The sequence below is a fragment of the Corvus kubaryi genome, unplaced genomic scaffold, assembly GCF_017639235.1.
Source record: "Corvus kubaryi isolate FWS band 111438036 unplaced genomic scaffold, C.kubaryi_AGA036_p1.0 66, whole genome shotgun sequence".
Lineage (NCBI taxonomy): Eukaryota > Metazoa > Chordata > Aves > Passeriformes > Corvidae > Corvus > Corvus kubaryi.
Window position 1 is genome coordinate 16200801 of NW_024582054.1, and position 19199 is coordinate 16219999.

Sequence of the window (19199 nt, forward strand, 5' to 3'; positions counted from 1 at the left end):
ATATGGGGTACACTGACTTACAAAGAGCATTTTTCCTGCCTGCTACTTCTTTAATTTTATGTAACAGGAACTATCTTAGAGACAACTAAAACTTCTGATGTATTCATATGTTTCATATATATGACTTAAATTGGATTCTCCTTCTCCAGTCAAGTCACATAACAAGGCTTACAAATCCTTAATCCTTAAGGATTTTGAATATGTGTTTCCATTTCACATTAGCCCTCTAAGACACATTTAAACTCATTGATTCACTAACATGAACATTAGAAGCACACAAGCATATAGAGTGAGTTGACTTATCTGTAATCAAAATTTTTAACTAAGATCTAGGTCTTTTGTTTGAAGACTATATTTGGGAAAGGTTTATTATGCCTCAGGAATTCTCTGTCAGAAAGCAAGATCTTGAGCAGTAGTCAATCATCTTGAGATATTGCTCCATAAATAATCTATTTTTTTGTTCGTTTGCTTCTACTATGGACATCACCTATTCCAGAAAAACCCAAAACACTCTCACAAATATTTAGGAGTGTCCAGAGTCTAATTTTTTGTTAACAAGTCATTTATTAATGGTCCTATTTTCTAATGAAACTGTTATTTCATCGCATCTGCCTTCACCTGATTTACACAGCTGTGAAATAAGAAGTGAGAAAGGTATTTTTATTTCTTCTGAAGTACTGAATAGCTCCTTATAGCAACAATTGATATAAGGGTTGTATTCACTAACAGGCAGACTACAGGAATATTCTCACAACTCAAAATTATCCTTTCAGTACTTTTGGGAGTTATTTTTGTTATATGAACTAGATAATCTAGAGAGAGTTATTTATTTGGTTGTTTCAAGGCCTGTAAAGTATACTGTAATGAGCAATTCTGTTTGGGAAACTAGAATGTAACCTTTTACATGGTCTTCCTTTTGGTGATTTGTTTTTTTCCTTCTTACCTATATTCAGAATCAGTTTTTAGATTTAGGGTCCTATAAAACTTATTGTAACAAAGGATGACAAAGAAGAGGGAATTTCTAAACTACAATTAAATCACAAAGTGAGTTTGTTTAAAAAGTTGCTGCACATTTTTAATTTGATTTTTTTTTCTTGTAGCTGCTATTCAGCTGTGGTTTTAATTTAATTTGATCTTTTGCCTGTACATTGAAATGGGAGTTGCATTTATAGCTGATGCATTCATAACCGATTTGTCCAGGTTTCATGTGCTGTATACAGCTTGGCATGCTTTCTTCAAGCACTTTTTTCTTTTGAACAGTGCAATTCTGTGCAGACTCAAATACTGTCCTTGTAGTTCTCTGTTTCCCTCCCCTTTACCTTTCTTAAATTTGAGTAGTCAGATAGTAAATTAGTCCCACCACTTATAAGGGACTTTTCTTGTATTGCTTAAGATCTAGTCAGGGTGGCATAATCTTTTGTATTAAATATAGTTTTAAGTTTTCTAGGTCAAATGTCAAGATTCCACTGTGTATTAGCAACCAGTATTAGAATAAAACACAAAAGAGGTATATTTTCCTTTATCGTTTATTATAATACAAGAAAAACAAATCTAGAAAGCACATTTCATGGAGCACCATATTGTAACAAAATTTTGCTGGCTCTCCTGCAGTGTATTTTTGACACTTAAACTATGACACACACATAGTCAGTACACACAGGCACCTACACCACGGCGATCTTATTAACAGACCCAAAGAGACGCCTCTTTCCAGTGTAGACACACTAAGGTGCACAGAGGAATGCCAGTGTGAGGGCATCTGAACACTAACTGAGCTGATCACTCTTTTGTTAGCGATCTTCATAAGCACACAAGCCCCCTCTGTCTCACCCCAATCTCTCTTCACTGAGGACTCCAAATTGGGGCCAACTGAATATGGATTTCCCACAGACATGGTGTCGAGTCGTACAAAACTGGCCAATATTCCCTACCTGACACCTCTTACTCCTTTGGTTATAGTACTGAATGAAAGTCTTAAAAACTCTTAAATCTATACTCCACATCAGAAAAGCCACTTTCACACATGCAGAAACATAACTTCCCTCTGCACACACCTGGATGCATAGCACAAATACCTTTTTGAGAAGCTTTGTAGGTTTCCCCACCAAGATCACCTTCCTAAAAATCACTGCATTTTGTTTTTCAAAGTGTTCAGACAGTTGTTCAACAACATATTTCATAATGCATTTTCTTCTTTTTAATATATGGGGCATGTTTTCCTGCTGCCTTAAATTTATGTCATTGTCTACACAAGGAAAGAGCAAAATTCTATAGTTTTTCATCTGCACAAAATGTTTTACATTCCTTTTATACAGTGCTAAATACAGATGCTAAGCACAGAACAATGTAGGATGATAGCCCAGAATAGCTTTTTACGTTGCTCAAAACGAAAAATACTGGAAGTTTCCCACACTAATGTTGAGACACAGTATTGGGGTCTCTATTATATACAGTAGCCTTCCAGAATACTTTCAGGCACCTATTTTGTGAGCCTTTGCTCAACATGTATGTCACACTGGAGCACCTCAAGTAATATAGTATAGTGCCCTGACAGTGAGAATGAGACAGAAGCAGATCCAGCCTCAGAGCACACTAGACCAGCTGTGAAGTACAAGGCTAGCAAGGTAGTAAAATTTCTACCTGGTCCAAAACAACTGTTGCAAAAATTTTGGGATATCGGATACATGGCCACTTTTACCATCAATTGAGGATAATGTATGACATTTAATTAAAACATTTTCAATATTTTTTTTTAATTTTCTAAAAAAAAAACCAAACCAAACCAAACCAAAAAAACTTATGTTTCTATCAGCCTCCTAGAAAATCCATTTCCTTTTTTTTTTCCTTTATGTCCATTTGTCTTTGAAGAAAGCCCTGCTTTCTGACTAGAAGTTTTCTGGGGAAACCCAAGGTTTTGCAAAATGCATTTCTGTCTTGATAATCAGTGAGGCTGGAATAACTATAAATTTTAGGCAGGACAGTCATATATGTTGCCAAGAAAGAAAAGAAATTATTGTGTATTTTTATTTGTGGAAAATTAATGTGTTTTTCCCATTTACAGGAGCCAATTTTATAATTCCTGTATACTATGTGATAAACAGGCATCTATGAATTATAAGACAAAATAATGGAAATTAAAAAGGAGAGAATGGACTTGAAAAATAATTGTAACTTTAAATATGCAAATGATATTAACAAACTGAATTACTAATTCAGACTCTTTCCTCTGAGCTAAAGGTATGTTTCAACAGCTGTGCTAAACATTTGGCTAGCATTTCCCATATAAACAGTTCAGACTTCAAGTGTATAATGAGGAAAAGATGAAAAGACTTACTAGTTTAAGTTTTACAAAGGCTATGGAGTTGCTATGGTTTAAAAAAGTTTCAGATTACTGAAGAATAGGATATAATAAGGAAAAGATGCTGTGCTGGGTATATCAATGCAGATTTTCAATTGGATTAATGTCTACATCTTTACTCACCTGAGTAAAAGGACAGTGTAGCAAAAATAGGAGAGATTCAGAGGCAAGGAAAGAATATGGACTTGTATAAGAATATGAGTTATTGTTTGTCTAAAGAAACAAACAAAAGGTATGCAAATTTCTATATAGATTATATAATGACCGACATACAGAAGAAAAATTAGGATAACTTATGTTTAGTGGTTTAGCATATAACAGCAAGAGAAGAGAATGACATTGAAGAGCAGCCAATTTAAATATGAAAGAAAAAAATCTGTTTTCATTTTGTTTTCTTTGATCTTAAATGGGATGGTTTTTTTTATTTTAGTAAGCCTCACAAAATATTTAAATCTCAGACTTCAAAATCAGCCTCTCATAGGGATGATGAGACATCAACAATAACTTTAGACAAGGGAAAAATAATAAGGGCTGAAGCTAATAAAAATTCTGTAAGTTAAAAACTATTGCACCTTCCCCTGAAGCATCTGATACAGTCAGAGGTAGGATACTGGATTAAATAAACCATGTCGTTTGGCTATGTTACTGTTTCTATGATAATAGGTTTTAAAAATTCAGTTATACATCCCAGTTAGTCATGAAGATCTGTAACAATCTTCCACACTGAGCTATGATTTACAGTAACAGGTAGGAGAGAATAATTATTATTAGTGGTCTTAAACACCACTTATATGTGCACGCATATGTATACACATACATAAAATTGTATTCTATACATATGGATGCACATATAAATGCACACACACACACAGACACGGGCCTTCTGAGAAGTGGGGCTCACCAGGAGATCTGAGGAACACTCTTTACACCCTTCTTTGGTGCACATTACCAACTCTGTAAGCGCATGTGTGTATTAAACAGTGTATGGAGGAAAATGTGAGAAGAATGGGAAGCATGAACCTGAGTATGGGAGAAATTACCCATGTTACTGCCACTATTTCAGATCTGTGCTTGAAAACACATTTCTGAATTCCTCCTACACTGGCTAAGTTGACCAACAGCCAAGCTAGAGGAAGTTCACAATATTAATGGGCATTGTGAAAATTAAAGCACCTATGTATTTTCTATTTTTTCCTATGTTAGTATCAACACGTCATATTACTGACAATGGGCAGGAAGAGAAATTAAAAGACCTAATGTGATTTTTGCCACTTTTTCTATTTATCTGTTTCATGTTTCTGCCAAAGATGAGAGAAAACTTGGATCGTCCCATCTCCGTATGGGTTTTCATTTATCAGCTCTAATAGGTTAGCTCATTATAAATATGACTTTTCATTAGGCTTGATAAAATAATTTTAGTTTTAGAAATACCTAAACTTAATATATACTCTAAGTTCACAGTATCTCTTTAAACATAACAATCAATTCCTCATACTCATTCATATGAAAGTTCTGCCATCTTTTACACTTATTCACATTAATTTGTCCTCCCTGTTTCTCTTCTGGGAAGGTTTTCAAGAACATGAGTGAAACAGACTTATCAGCTCATCTGGTAGCAGAACTGCAGCTAATCATTTCTAAGTCTGCAAACAACTTTCAGATTAAGGTAGCTATAAACTAGTTTCGGGTATCTAAGATAGCAAAAGTCAGCACGACTACATTTAACAGGGTAAATGACAGGATAGGTTTCCATTTCAATGAGGTAAAGTTGTGCATAAGTTTCCCCATCCCCAAAATACACCTGCAAGGTAATTATCTCACATTAAAAAGAAAAAAAACCAGAGAGAAATAAGTTATTTTTTTTAAAAGCTAAAAGTGAAATTACATTTAGGCCTATTGCTAGACAGAAAGAGATGGAGGTGGGTAAAGAAACAGAGGTGAGAACCAGAGAATATTGATAAATGTGTGTTGTTAGCTCTGAGAACCAAGGGTTTGGTTGGCTTCAGCTGAGTTTTGTCTCAGGATACATGCTCTAGATGGTTCTCAGTGTTGTGTTATAAATAGTGCAGGTATTTCAGTTTTCAAATGGTAATGGGCTTATTTGATCACCTTTGTCTTTTTGGTCCAACTCCATAGATTTTAGCATCTTTCTCAGCAGGCACAGGCCTGCACACTGGATACAAACATGTAGGTAGCATTACATAGTTAATATGCTGTGCAGAGGTGTCCACAGAGAGTACAAATACCAGCAGACAAAGGTTCATCTTGCTCTGAACAGCCAGTCTGCCTGTGCGCTGCATTGCATGTGGTTCCTGCAGTCTCTGAACAATACATTTTCTACCGAGAGGAAAATTGCCACACTGCACTGCATCTGTATACAAAGTAATTGCAAACCCCCTGCTCTTCCCAGGTTCCTTGTATTGGCCACAGGGGTGTAAAGAAGCATTTCTGATGTAATGTACAGCATTGCCTTTCCATGGAATGCCTTCCAAGCAGAAACCTTTGCTCTGCCTCATCCCAGGACTGGAGCTTCTGAGAGACAGGTCTTATCTCACCACCCTACCTGCTTGCCAGCAGCACCTTTTTGGAGAAGCCTGTTCACCTCTTCTATCCCATAGCAAGAGCAGGAGTGGGATTTTTTCACTTGACAATGTTTCTGTGGAGCTAGATTTTTGTTTAATTTTCTTTTCCTAGTTAACATTCACTTGACATTGTTATCAAATGTGTTCTCCTGCAATCATTGGAAAGATTTTATTCACACTAGCATATGTTTTCTTTTTTTTCCCTTTTGCATCACCTTTAAGGGACACATCTGTTGACATAACTTCTGTGGAGAATGGATTTCATCTTTTGCTGAAGTTTTGTTCCAGCCAAAGCCGAACCTCTTGAAGGTTGTAGAAAAAGGGGCCTTTGCCTCCCAGGTAGGCGATTTTTTGTCTCTGCACAATGCATACTCGCTCAAATGAAACCCCGTAGGCCACATTGGCATTGTTGTCCATGCAGTCAGCCACCACCTGGCACTGAGGTGGCAAGGAAAAGTGCTCTAGGAGCTGGTGAGCAGCTGCACATCTCTCTTCCTGGCTTCTGTGTTTCTTAACTTCAAATGAAGAGGGAGAGATTCCAGGAGCAGCCCAGCCATCTGATGGGTGAGCTTCATCAATGTAGACCAACAGAAAGTCAGCCACACCAGAGAACTCCTCCACCAGCTTGCTGAAGGCTGACAGCTGGCTTGTGAACGGTGGTCAAGTAGCTGAGCCAAAGTTGACCACCAGTGGCCTCTCGGAGTTGGCAAAATCCAGAAGGTGGCATTTGGTTCCACACTTGCCACCAACATTCTTCCAGCTGCTACTGCTGCCATCACTGTCCTTGGCTATGTGGATTACACTGGAGTTTGGGGCTTCTCCTCCCAGTTTGACCTGTTGGCAGAACAAATTAAAACACAGCAAGTTAGTGTGACTTGCTTGTGCAGTATCCTTATGACAACTTTTTTCAAAATAGTCACCTGTTCAGAGTACACCTAACAAGTCACATAGGGACAGAGCAAATCATCAAAAGCAGCAGCTTCAAAATGATTGTCTTGTCCAGCTGCACTCACAGTTCAGGAAAATGTGGCATGCCTGACAAGTACGCTACTTCATTCATGTTAAAAAATTTGATAAGAGGTCTGTCATGTCCACTACATAAATGGTCCTGTCCACCCTTATGTATTTGGAGATTTGTATTTGCTTTCAGACAGACTACCTCAAATTTCTTCTAACTTTCCTCTGCGAGACATTTTTTTTTTTCCACTGGCCTTTTCCATGAGCTCTCTCCACTTGATTCGTATTGTCCTTGAAGCTCACTGTTCAAAACTTCAACAGTGTTTTTATTAATTTTCAGTATAATCAGACCATTACTTCATGTAATGAAGTAGCTCACAGACTACACCTGTTTATATATTCTAGATGTTTGCTTTTTATGAGACACCATGACTGTGTCTGCAAAACAGTAGCCTGTTCATTCGGATTAGCTAGTAAGGTGTTATAAAGCTAGGTCCCTTTTCAGCCTACAACCTACAGTTTAAGCCATTTTTCCAATTCTCAAAAATCATTCTGCATTATATTCCTGACCTTCACAACACCCTCAGTGCCCCTCAATGTTGAGAGATTTGCAGATTTGTATATCCTCTTCCATCCTGCAGTCCAAGAACAAAAATACTCAAGAGTACCCAACACAAGAGATCTCTGCAGATGCCCACTTAATATATATAACCATTTTGACAGTGGATCATCCAAGATTGTGCTCTCTAAAATTTCTTCTAACCACTTCGCAGTAATTTCATCAGTGATTGAGCGACACATTTCCCTCTACTGCAATATTTCTTTACAAGATGGTTGGGGGAAAAAAAACCAGCAGGAATAGGGGAAAGTTTATATGATGGCTGAAGTAGGATGAGATGAAAATTAACTGTCTCAGCTCCAACTTCAGATCTAACTAAGACCCAACAGACAATGGTGGAAAGGTCATTTTGCCTGACCACTTCTATTTGCAAGTCTATAGAAAAAAGAGACAGAAGAAAAGAAACTCACAGGAGGGAATGCCAGAATAAGGTGGAGCCTGCAGAGGGCTCCAAGATTCTTAGCTGATAACTACTATAGAACCACAAAACATTATTGCATAATAAAATTAATTTTTAATGAGCTCTGCCACAGCAATTCCTATGTCTCTGCCTTTAACACCAATCTCTAGTACAACAATGCAATTATCCTTTTGTATTTTCATGACTGTTCTATCTCAGTCCCCTATTTGATTATGTTCAGAAGTGTTGCTTTGAAGGAAACATACAGAGCCAAAGTCTGAAGTCTTTTACATTTTATATACTTCCTTCTGAAGCCACGCTGCAATGAAAGTCTATAGAAGTTAACACTACATGAGAACTGTGTAAAACCTGACTAAATAACTGAGTTCTGGTGCACTTCTGCTTTACATGGCGTTATAGGGTATCAGATGCAATATAGGAGTCAGATGCAGTGAGAAGCTGAGTGAACAGCTGAATACTGAACTCATGCAGTTGCTGCTGCACATAGATCCAAAGGCAAGTAGCTTGCTGATACTGGATCCTCCATTTCTCCCTCAGAAAGCTGACTACCTTGAACAAATCTGCAGTTATTCATAACTCTGCACTATTTCATCAGAATAACAATAGAAGCAAAAGTCTAATCAAAGCAAAGTTTGTAAGACACAGCCCTTAAAGCTTCCAGACTTCACAGCTATATGAGAATGTCTCACAGCATGTTGGCACCTGATTATAAGCATTATTTTGACTCCTTTCGATAGGGCAAATTGAAACACAACCATGCCGCCATTCTCACTCACTGATCAGCAAGGAAGAGAACCACAGAAAGAAAAATGGCCTGAGACCCACAAATCTCTCCAGGCCAAGCATGTGGTGATCCTGCCACTGGAAGCAGAGGATGTGCAGCTGCAGCACAGTCAAGAGAACCAATGATGCTCTGGGAAAGCAAAGCCCCTTTTGCCCCCATCCCTGTAAAAACTTGCTGCATCTGCAGCATTGCTATCTGTTAGAGCCCTAGTAACCATTTAAAAAAAGACTCGTGCTTTGCCTTTGAAAGCAAGAGGCTTGAAACAGCTGAGTTTAGGACCTGATGTGTGAGCATGCTGTCCACTGGACTCAAAGAAAGAAAATAACTATATCCCAGTTTTTGACAAGAAATTATCTGTCTGGAGAGGCAGGCTCAGAGACTCAGGCTCTTGCATTTAAGAAGTAGCATTCAACATCTTACAGTACTTAAGGCCACCTACACCTTAGCAGGTAGCAGGTAGTCTTTTGTTCAGCTACTGAAAATTTCTCTCTGCCATTCTGTGACATAAGATAGGTAAGGCAGGAGTGAATAAGGTAAAGGGCTGCACTTGAACAAAGAAATATACAGGTCAAGATCATGTGGCATCCATATAATCACCCTGGGGGCTTCATTCAATCCAGAAGCCAACTAAACAATTCAGCAATTTGTGATAAATTGGTGACTGCCAATAAAAGGGTACATCTCGTGAAACACGCACATGCATATCTGAACAAACACTAGATCCCTCTTTACCTAGAAAGCTTAACTGTTCCTGCACTACCATACATGCTTTTTCAGAGCGATATTGCTCAGAACGTGCCTTTTGGGCAAAGCCTGACATGTAAGTATTTGTGCTGCACCCACTCCCTAGATGAATAATGGACCTCAGTATTTAAGAGTGTGTGCTCATCCAGTCAAAGAAAAGAAGTAATGACGTGCAATTTATCTCACAAATCGCATTTAAACAGCACACTTCAAATTTCTGATATTTGCTCTCCCTTTTCAGCGAAGAAGAAAAATAAAGGTAAAAAGAAGCACCTATAAGTCAGGAATGAATCGAACTGCTTAGGACCAAAGAAACATCTGAGCAGCTGTTTCTACATACTCCTCAGGTTTTGTTTTACAAAACTATCATGTCTGAAAATACCTAGCCACCACTCTTGAACTGGGAAACCACAGGTTGCTTCTTGATCATTTTAAGCAGAAAGAGAAGCTATGTATCATAAACTCCACACTACCAACTCCTCACTCAGGTCTACCAAACCCTTTCATTTCCTAGGCCAGTTTGCAAACCCTGAAGAAACAGACTAATAAAATAACTTCCAGCAGACACCAACATGGGAATGCCCTTCAAGTCCTATTTAACACTGATACCAAAGATGGCAACATATTTTCTGTTCTTCAACAACACAAGTTTGCATTCTGTCTCTCATATTCCCTATGGACTATAAAAATAGATGGAGATAGGAAACAAAGTACAAAGAAGCCCTTATCCATCTATACAGCTATACATCACCTTACAGCAGTTTCTCTTCATTTCCCACAGCCATGAAGGAAGTCTCATGGCCGCAGGTTACCTATCATTTCAATTTTTGTTTCTAGGAGTGCTTGTGTTGGGTTTTTTCCCCTTAATGAGACATCCTTGCCAAGCAGGCATTCACGAGGCATTTTCTGCTCTTGTAGAGAAGTAATTAGGTCGGTGCCTTGTTCCATGCCAGTGTCAGGCACTCCAAAAAGCAGCCCTGCCCAGTCGTTAATGCTTAAACATAAATAGCAGCGGCAGATCCACTAATTGGTCTTGATGAAGCACTGACGTTCCCAAGGGACTGTTTATTTCACCAGACTCTGAAGCGATTGACAAGGATGACAATATCATCCTTGCTGATCATCTGCATTGTAGGCCTTGGCCATCTTCTTTGTTGTTATTTATTGAAAGAAAAAATAGCTCTTGGAAAAGAAAATCAATGCAATGAGAAAACAAACAAAAACATCCATGTATTCAGCCAAACTGCTTTTGAAACCTTACACAAAGGCAGGCAAAATATAAATTCTGAGAAACAAACCAGCAGAATTCCCCTCACACGCAACCCAGCATTTCCATAATCACGTACTTTTGTGCATGAGTATTTGGCCATTCAGTGCCAGCCTTCTGAATGAGGTAGAAACCAAGCAGCACGCAGGCATCCCCTCCCACACAGCCTGCATGGGACACGCAAGGTAGGCCAACCAAATCTGAGAGCCAGCCCAGCCATCAGCAGGGGCAAGCAGCAACACCAAAGCAGTGACTTGCATCATTTGTGAGAATTTTGTGTTTGTCTGACAGCCTGTTCTCAGTCTGCATGCAGAGTGAAAAGGGAACAAGATTGCTGATGCTTTAGCACACAGCCTGCAAAATGAAGGAGACTTAAAAGCAGGAGAGAAAGCCCTATTCATTAACTGCAGGCTAGAAATAGCACATACTGCTAACTTTGTTGTATATTTCCCATAAGGACTAGGTAAAGCCCCATGGACAAAACATTGCCTCTTCATTTACCTTTTCTTTTTTCCTGTTTTGCTTTTATCAGTTTCAGCATAACGTTCCTGGGATCCTGTGCACTGGAATACAGCTTTCATTCCCTGCATCAGGGATTTTCATACAGTTTGGAAGACTCATCAGGTTGTGTCAACTCCCTAAAAAATAGGTGCTGCCAGACAAATAGCAGTTTGTGATAGTAGTCATTTGAATATGGACATATTGTGTCGTGTTTGGGACTGGAGTGCAGCGACTGGTAATGAACTGAATCCCTGCACCCTTCAGCTTTTTTTTGAATTCTCTGCTTTGATTTGATCCCATTCAGCTAAGTATACCTTCATCCAAATCATAATTTGGCTCTGGTTGGGGAATTCTACAAACTATTATTTTTGTTTTCTTTATTTACATGACCCAGAGTTGTGCAGTTGATAAAATTAACAGGACACCCTTGTCTGGAGTAGAGTAAAGGTGCACAAGTTGTTCATTTGTCTTGGGAAGGTGGCAACTTGAATTACTGGAATCAGAGAGTAGAGACTAGAAATGACTCAAGCTTTCCCAGAGCCTTTTATTTGGGATCGGGTATGTGGAGCTGACGGAGGGAAGTGAGAGACAAATTAATAGGGCACAGTCCAGATAAAAATAACTAGTCAAATGCTGCTCTCTCCATTTAAAAGCCGCCAGTCCCACAAATGAGTATGCATGGCACAGGGAAAGCATAAAGGAGCCTTTTGCCTTTCACTCTTGAAGTTAATTTTAGTTCCTGTGATTGGGGAGCCTGGAGCATGCTTCTAAAGGGCTTTATGCTTCCCTCAAGATGGGAGCATGGCCTACTACACCATGGCCACTGGGATCTACCTATAGGTGATAGAGGCCTTCATCAGTTTTTGTTACTCAGCACATGAAGGGAATTTGATATTCATTTGGATGATGGTTTTTTACTTTTTTTTTTTACCCAGCTTTAGCACTGTATGAATACACAGTGGTGGTTTTGACAGAGAGGTAGAGCCAGCACGCAAGAACACTGTACAATCCTCTTCCTGAATAGTGCCTGTTAGCTAATTTTTTTGTGTCTATCACAGTTTTTTGTGTCTATCACAGCAAAGGGCAGGGTTTTTTGTTGTCAAAGCTTTGACAGCAAGGCGAGCACTCCTTCTAGTCAGTTTTTCACACGTAAGGGTGAAAATGGAACAGTGCAAAGAGGTGGTGTGGAAGAAGTGAATTTAGATCTGCAAAATGAAGTGGGATGAGACCCCATGTGGGACGAAAGTCCTCATATTCCTTTTCCTGCCCTTTGTCTGTTTTAAATGTTTGAACTCTTAAGTTCCGTGGGACCGACTCTCTGCTCCTCTTGTTGGGACACGGCCTAGTACAGTGGGTCCCTGGCCTAGGTTGGTCCTCAGACACAGCTATAACAAACATGATTATATATTAATAATAATGACAATTTTTTAATAATAATTGCAATGTCAAGGCCAAATACCGTAGAATTTATGTTCCAAAGTTTGCAGAAGTTTTAACTGTGGTTTGGTTCAGTTTTGTTTTTCTCACTTCTTTCAAGATTGTTTTCATTTGCAAATGTCAATGAAAACAATTCTGCTAAAGCTGAACTTTGTAAAACAGATAAAATATTTTTAATACCACACGATGTCTAGTTCTAAACCCTGAAATTATACAACAGACTTTCTTTCACAAATTCCCTTTATCACAGTCAACGGCAGAGAGATATACTTCCTTACCTTGCCAGACAAAATGAATACAAATAGTAAGTATGAAGGTTCTGTCTGTTTCAACCTTTAAAATGTTTCCCCAAAAAGCAAAGAGTTACTTGACAGCCAATGACCAGGTAGAGAATCATGCTTTTATTTTACTTTCACATATATCTTTGTGATAATGTTGTGCAGTACACATTTAACATGTCAGGTTTGGGACTGTTTTGCTTTGCATGCTGATTTACTTTAGAGCATGTACCTACCAGGCAGGCAAAAGCAGCCAAAGGTAATTTAATTGTGCCTGCCTGAAAACCCAGGAAAATCTCACTAGGTATTTACTGAACCACTCTGCTTGCTGCTACATCCAGAGCTGGGCCTACGCCACAAACCTGGGATCCTGTGCCAGCTATTCCCCTGTGTTGGGACTGTCATGCCGGAGCTTGCTGCTGGCCCATTCTAAAGACAGTAAAAAGCTGTACAAGTACACACACACCCATCACCATCCATCACTTGAGATACCAGCATCCCTCTGAGGCCCATGACGCACAGTTACGCACGTCTCTGTGTATGTGCACATGTGCATGTTGCCACCATAGGTGCACCACAGCATTCCTAAGCATTGGGCTGCTGCAGGGAGAGGCCATTAAGGTCTTCCCTCTAACTACCCTACACTGAGGTGAAGAGGGAGGATTTCCTCAAGGATAACATTAAAGCTTTCTACTTGAGACCATGAATGATAGCCCTGCCTTGCTGAAACGCAGAGTTCATACCTGGCACTGGAAAAGCTCCCAGCAGCAGGGAGGCATCGCTAATGGGTGCAACCATTTTTGAATGTATTTTAAAAGCGTGTTAAGACAAAAATTTCTCACCTTTGGAATCATAGAAAACAGATTCATCTCACTACTAAATAAAGCATAGAACTTAGCAGGTAAAAATAAGGTTTTGCATTTTTTTTTTCAAAACTTCTTCAGCTTTTTCTTTGGATTTTTGCAGATGTGTGATACATTCAGTATACATGCTTTAAGCTAAAACAAATACCTCACTGGCATTTGTAGGAATAGCCTATGTAAATCATGGTTACACTAACACCCTCCCAAAAAGTCTTGGTTTTTCTCTCTCAGCAATAGCTGTGGCTGCATTCACATCTGTATATATGTGTACATAGACACATATATATGTGTATACATACACAGAGAAATGAGAGAGTCTGACTCCTGGAAAAGTAGATTATGTATGCTTATATATGTGTACTTTTGCCTTTTTATACATATATGTATGTACATATGTAGAGACAAATATGTATATATGTATAGATCTTTATACGTGCGAACATATAAAATTGTAAATACCTACACACACACATATAAAAATAATATTTAAAACATTTACACTCTTTCAATTACAGAAAGTTAATGTAGCTTGACTACTAGCTCTGTTTATCTCTGTTATGATGATTAGTTTGGTCCTAAAAACTCCCTTGTAATGTAAGACATGCTTGCCTCTTGGAAAATAATAGGAGAATGGTCTATAAATCACAAAGCTGGTGCAGTGTAGACAATATCGAGTCTGACATATATTGAACTCAGAGCTAAGGAAGTAAAAAGAAATATATTATTCATTAGTAAAATTTACATTAAAAATCATAATAAAAGAGCAATTATTTTGATTCCAGGAGGATTTTAAAATATGGAGAAAACCAGTCATATAGAATGTTCCAATAAGAAAGAACACTGAATATTCTCTGCATACAATACAACAAAATTTGCATTGCCTCCCCACTGAGGATGTTAAAATCTTCTACTGTTGTTAGGTAATCTTGCCTATGAAATAACTGTCCTCACCAAAAAATCATGTGCAATGATACTTAATAACAACAAAAAGCAGAAAAAAAAGTTGAAATTTGGATATTAATAAGGTTTTCTAGACAATGAGAAAGTAAATCAGAATAGCTGTTTTGAAATATACTCTAACCATTACAAGACCATATCTTGTACACACTATTCCTTGAAAAAAAATCAATTCTGGGACAGTGCATGCTTTCAAGGCAAAGATCCTTTCTTGTAACAAATTTACCTTAGTTCTGAATATAGTATCTACTCACAGTGTTTTTCTGGAACAGCTTCCAATAAATTTTTCTTTGAATAGAAATTTTACATCAAGTACTTTTGTGAGAAATATTATGAAATGTACTCAGGAAGATTCTGTGTGAGTGACACAAAACATAGTAAAACCAAGCACAGTTAGTTCTTTGAGCCAGTCTTCTGCTAACTGGCAGTCTAGCTTTGGTTATCTCAGACATCTGCAATTCTGCTAGTCTACATGAAAAATGGTGATTTTTCTTATAAATACTACTCAGTAGAATGAGTTTGAGTACCTTTTTAAGTAATTTGCTAATACCTGGCTTTAGCTGGCAAATTGGAGCAACAAGCAATCACGGTTATGGTATCGGCTACATTTTGCCATGCTGTATAGTGCCCTGATTCCATAATATTTTCATTTCTCATATATTGTCTCAGATTAAGGTATCACAACTGGGTAATTCAAGTCAGGATTTAGAAAAGGGCTAGTTAAGGAAAAATATGCTTTGTGGGACATTCTTTGATATATTTCACTATTTCTCATGTTTTTTAAGTATGTTACAAAGCACAGTATGTTTCAACCTTTTTCAACTCCACTAGTACAACTTTTCAGATGAAACTTTTTCCTTTTTCTTCCTTACAGAAGCAGCAGAAGATTCTCATCTGTTGTGGGGGTGATAAGACTTCTTCCAATATTGCTTCTCAGTTTATTTTTTCCCCTTTATAATTTGATTTCTATACTTAACTATCTTTCTGTGACAAACAAGAGTTTCCAAAGATCTGCTGTCCTTATGGCCCATAATTCTATTAAGTAAAACAGTCTTTCCATGAATCATTGGTCAATTCATTTTGTCTTAAGGACAGCTGCCATGAATGGACTTTTTCCTCTTTTTGGAACAAGGTGATAAAATTTGGTTATGTTTTATATGCATTTCTCTGCTGAGTTCATTGAGGCCCAGAGTTCATTCTAGGAACCTTATGGCCTGATTGACCTGAACAACCTAGGTGATTTGACCATGATAAGGGAGAGAATAAAATTACCAAAGTTCAAGGTATGAGTTTCATTGCCAATACCAAAAATAACACAGAGTCATCATACCTGTAGCTTCCACAGTTAACATCAATGATACTGAAGGAAAGCCAATGCATGACTTTGGAAGCTATAGAAATGCATGCAATATCTTAATTTTTAAAAATTGTGTGTAATTTAAGCAAAAAGAGATTGAAAATATCTCATGGATTTAAGGTTTCTTACAGTTTCACAACTTCTCCACACCCCAGGGCACACATAGATTGCAAATATGAGACCTCAAAACTTGACTGTTGCAGTCGTGCTCCCAACTTCCACTGGAGCCTTGACCAAGTCATGTGTTAACTGTCCTGCCTTGCCTTGTCTTTAAAATGGGAACGATTGTGTTCACTGACCCATTTAACAAGGCCACTGTAAAATGTACTTACTTAATGTCTATGAAGAGAATAAAAGCAAAGCCTGGAAGGGCTAGAATAGTGGGCTTCATTCAGCATTATTTTATTTGGGTAGCCAGCTGGATGATTCCTGGGGTGGCAATAAGAGGTTGACCCATTTGGCAAAAGCTAAAGTTATTTATATTTGTCTTACACTGAAACTTAATGTCCCCATGGCTTAGGTTTCGGTCTAAGCAGATGGTATTCCATATCACAAAGTCAGCAAACACCAACATCACCAGCTCTTCACATTTTTAGATAAGAGCAAACACAAAGGCTATTCTAGAAGTGTGAAAGTGAACTGGGGGGAAGGCAATACAAAAACAAATATTTCAGTGGAGTATCTTTTGGATAGGACCCTTAGATATCACATGGAGTATGTTAAATTAGATGGTCTAAATAAGACAACAAATTAACAGACTAAGCACTGTTTTGAAAGCCACAGAGCTCTGAATCCAGTTCTTCTACTTACTAACTGGGTGGTCTGTGCTAGAAATGTCATGGGTTTGGGTCCACCTTTTCAATCTATAAAAGGGAATTCTAGCTACCTCATGAGACCTGGGCAGTTCCACCGGGTAATGTTTGTAAGAAATCTTAAAAGGAAAAGTATATGTTGCATAACTGTTACTGACTTTATTAACTTAAATCACCAGGCAGCTGTCCGACAGGTAGTCAAGTTCATTTTTAATCTCTGACATGTCCCTCTGTCACTGCTTTCATGAAGGAAAAGTGCCACTATTTCAATTTGTGAACAGTTTTACTATTACTTGGATGTCTCCTCCAATATAAAAGTTAACGTATGAGTAATAGAAAATGCCAGTGTAATGACAATGGTTCATTTCTATATTTTACTCTAGGTAAAACAACTCTAGTTATATAGCTAACCTCTATGTAGAGCTCTATCTGAAGATGCAGTCTTTTTATCATATCTGAGGATCTCACATAATAAACTACAACTGCGAAAACATCTAGAGTATTTTACAATTACTCTTACACGAAGATCTTGAAATACTTTAAAAACATGAAGATTATTATTCATGCTGTTGGGGAAACTGAGGCACACCTAAACTAAGTGACGTGGCCAAGGCTGCACAGAGGGTTAGCAGGGAGTCAGCAGCTCCAGAATTTCGTGAATTCTTAACCCCGACTCAGAAGTACCGCTCCTTTCAGCTTATACTTCTCCCATCAAATTTAACATCAGATAGGAGATAGTCTGCACCACAGTCATTCCCTTGCCTTCCCCGCTGACGAGCGGGATGCTCATCCCAGCTCACCCACCCCAACCCCACCGTCCCCATCCCCGCGTACTCACCTGCTTGTAGGCGTCCAGGAGGAAGCTGTTCCAGACGCAGCGCAGCCCCTCCGAGGTCAGCATCCTCCGCCACTCACCGCGCCCAGACTTAGAGCGACTCAGAAACAGAACCATGTGCTTCAGGAGAATCACAGAGTCATAGAGCGCAAGAAAGAGGCAATTGGAGAAAAAGACCGGCAAGATCTGAAGCGTGATCAACAAATCCACACTTAGCAGACCCATCTTCCTTGCTGCTTCTCCTCAGCCGGATACCTTCAGCTCTCTTTATTGCTCTGTACCCTCATTTAAAAGAGTAAAGTAAAAAGCATTTCAAAAGCCTCATTACCCCTTTCACAGCTGCTGTCTTTAAAATAAGCAGAGATAGTTAAGTATGAGCAGGCTGGTTAAAATCATAACTGCACGATGCTCATTCAACTGCAAGCTGCTTATTTTTCAGATATTTAGATGTTAACAAAAATTCTCTTAACCAGGAGACCTGATTTTGCTGAAGAGAGAGGCAGCTGTGTTTCCAGTTCCCTGCAGTTACAAAATTTAAGCTGAGACTGTTAATTGTTAACTTTCCTGCACTATCCCATTGTTTCCCAGCTATTTAAGCACTGAACAGACCTCTCATTTCTGTGTCAGTAAAGCTAGCTCCCAGGTGCAACAATACTCTTAAAAAAAGGTTTATGTACATAAACTTTCTGTTCCTTCCTCCCTGCCTCCCTCCCTCTCTTTCCCTCTCTGCCTCCCCCGCCCCCCCCTCCTACTCCGCGTCTCTGTATTCCTGCCTTCTTCCTCTCGCACTCTCTCTTTGCTATCTGCCTATGGTGCAAAGTGCTCTCCCCTCTGGAGTCCTAGCTTGCTTCCCTGAAGCCTTTTATACATTCCCTAGCTAATTGCTGCAATAGAGAAATGAAACCCTAATCTTAGTAAAGATCTTGACGTCAATGTAAAAGAGGGCTTTACTTTGGCCAGGACTGCAGTGAATAGAAAAAATTAAATTCTCAAAACTTTTTTTTTTCCCTTAAGAGAGAGGAGAAAAAAAAGAGACACGGAGAGCAAGGGTGGAACTTTGCTTTCCTTTGAAAAGGAAAAAGAAAAAACCCAATATGCTTCTGAATGTTCTTACAAAATGCTTCCAAATTTTGGAAGAAGTATTTTCATGTGACATGGAAGGTGACACAGCAACACAGACTTCTGTTGTTGATAGGTTTTCTCTTATGGTTGTTTTTTTCCTTTGTCCTTTTGTCTTTTGTAGGAAGGTGTGTGAGTGGATGCACCCCAAGAAAGGGAACATTTCTGTACATTTTTCTCCCACCTGCCTGAAGTACATATATAGTGTTTAAATATCTTTTGTTGTTTTCTTGGTAGGTGAACACCTATCACTGACTTCATCTACTGATATGTAAGAGTAGGAGATAAGAAAGGAAGAAAAGTAGTTT

General features: G+C 38.6%; 1 protein-coding gene across 2 annotated transcripts; it reads right to left on the reverse strand.

Annotated features, from left to right (window-relative positions):
- Positions 1-1508: 1508 nt before the first annotated feature.
- DIO2 (iodothyronine deiodinase 2) lies at positions 1509-18625 on the reverse strand. 2 transcript variants are annotated; one of them, XM_042047451.1, is made up of 2 exons: positions 17776-18616; positions 1509-6774 (listed from the first exon to the last, which is right to left on the reverse strand). In XM_042047451.1, the coding sequence occupies exons 1-2, from the start codon at positions 17995-17997 to the stop codon at positions 6076-6078; spliced, it is 921 nt and encodes a 306-aa protein (XP_041903385.1). In that variant the 5' UTR covers positions 17998-18616; the 3' UTR covers positions 1509-6075. The 2 variants fall into 2 exon arrangements, with proteins under 2 accessions (XP_041903385.1, XP_041903386.1); XM_042047452.1 differs by having other exon boundaries at positions 6143-6774; positions 17776-18625.
- Positions 18626-19199: the final 574 nt, after the last annotated feature.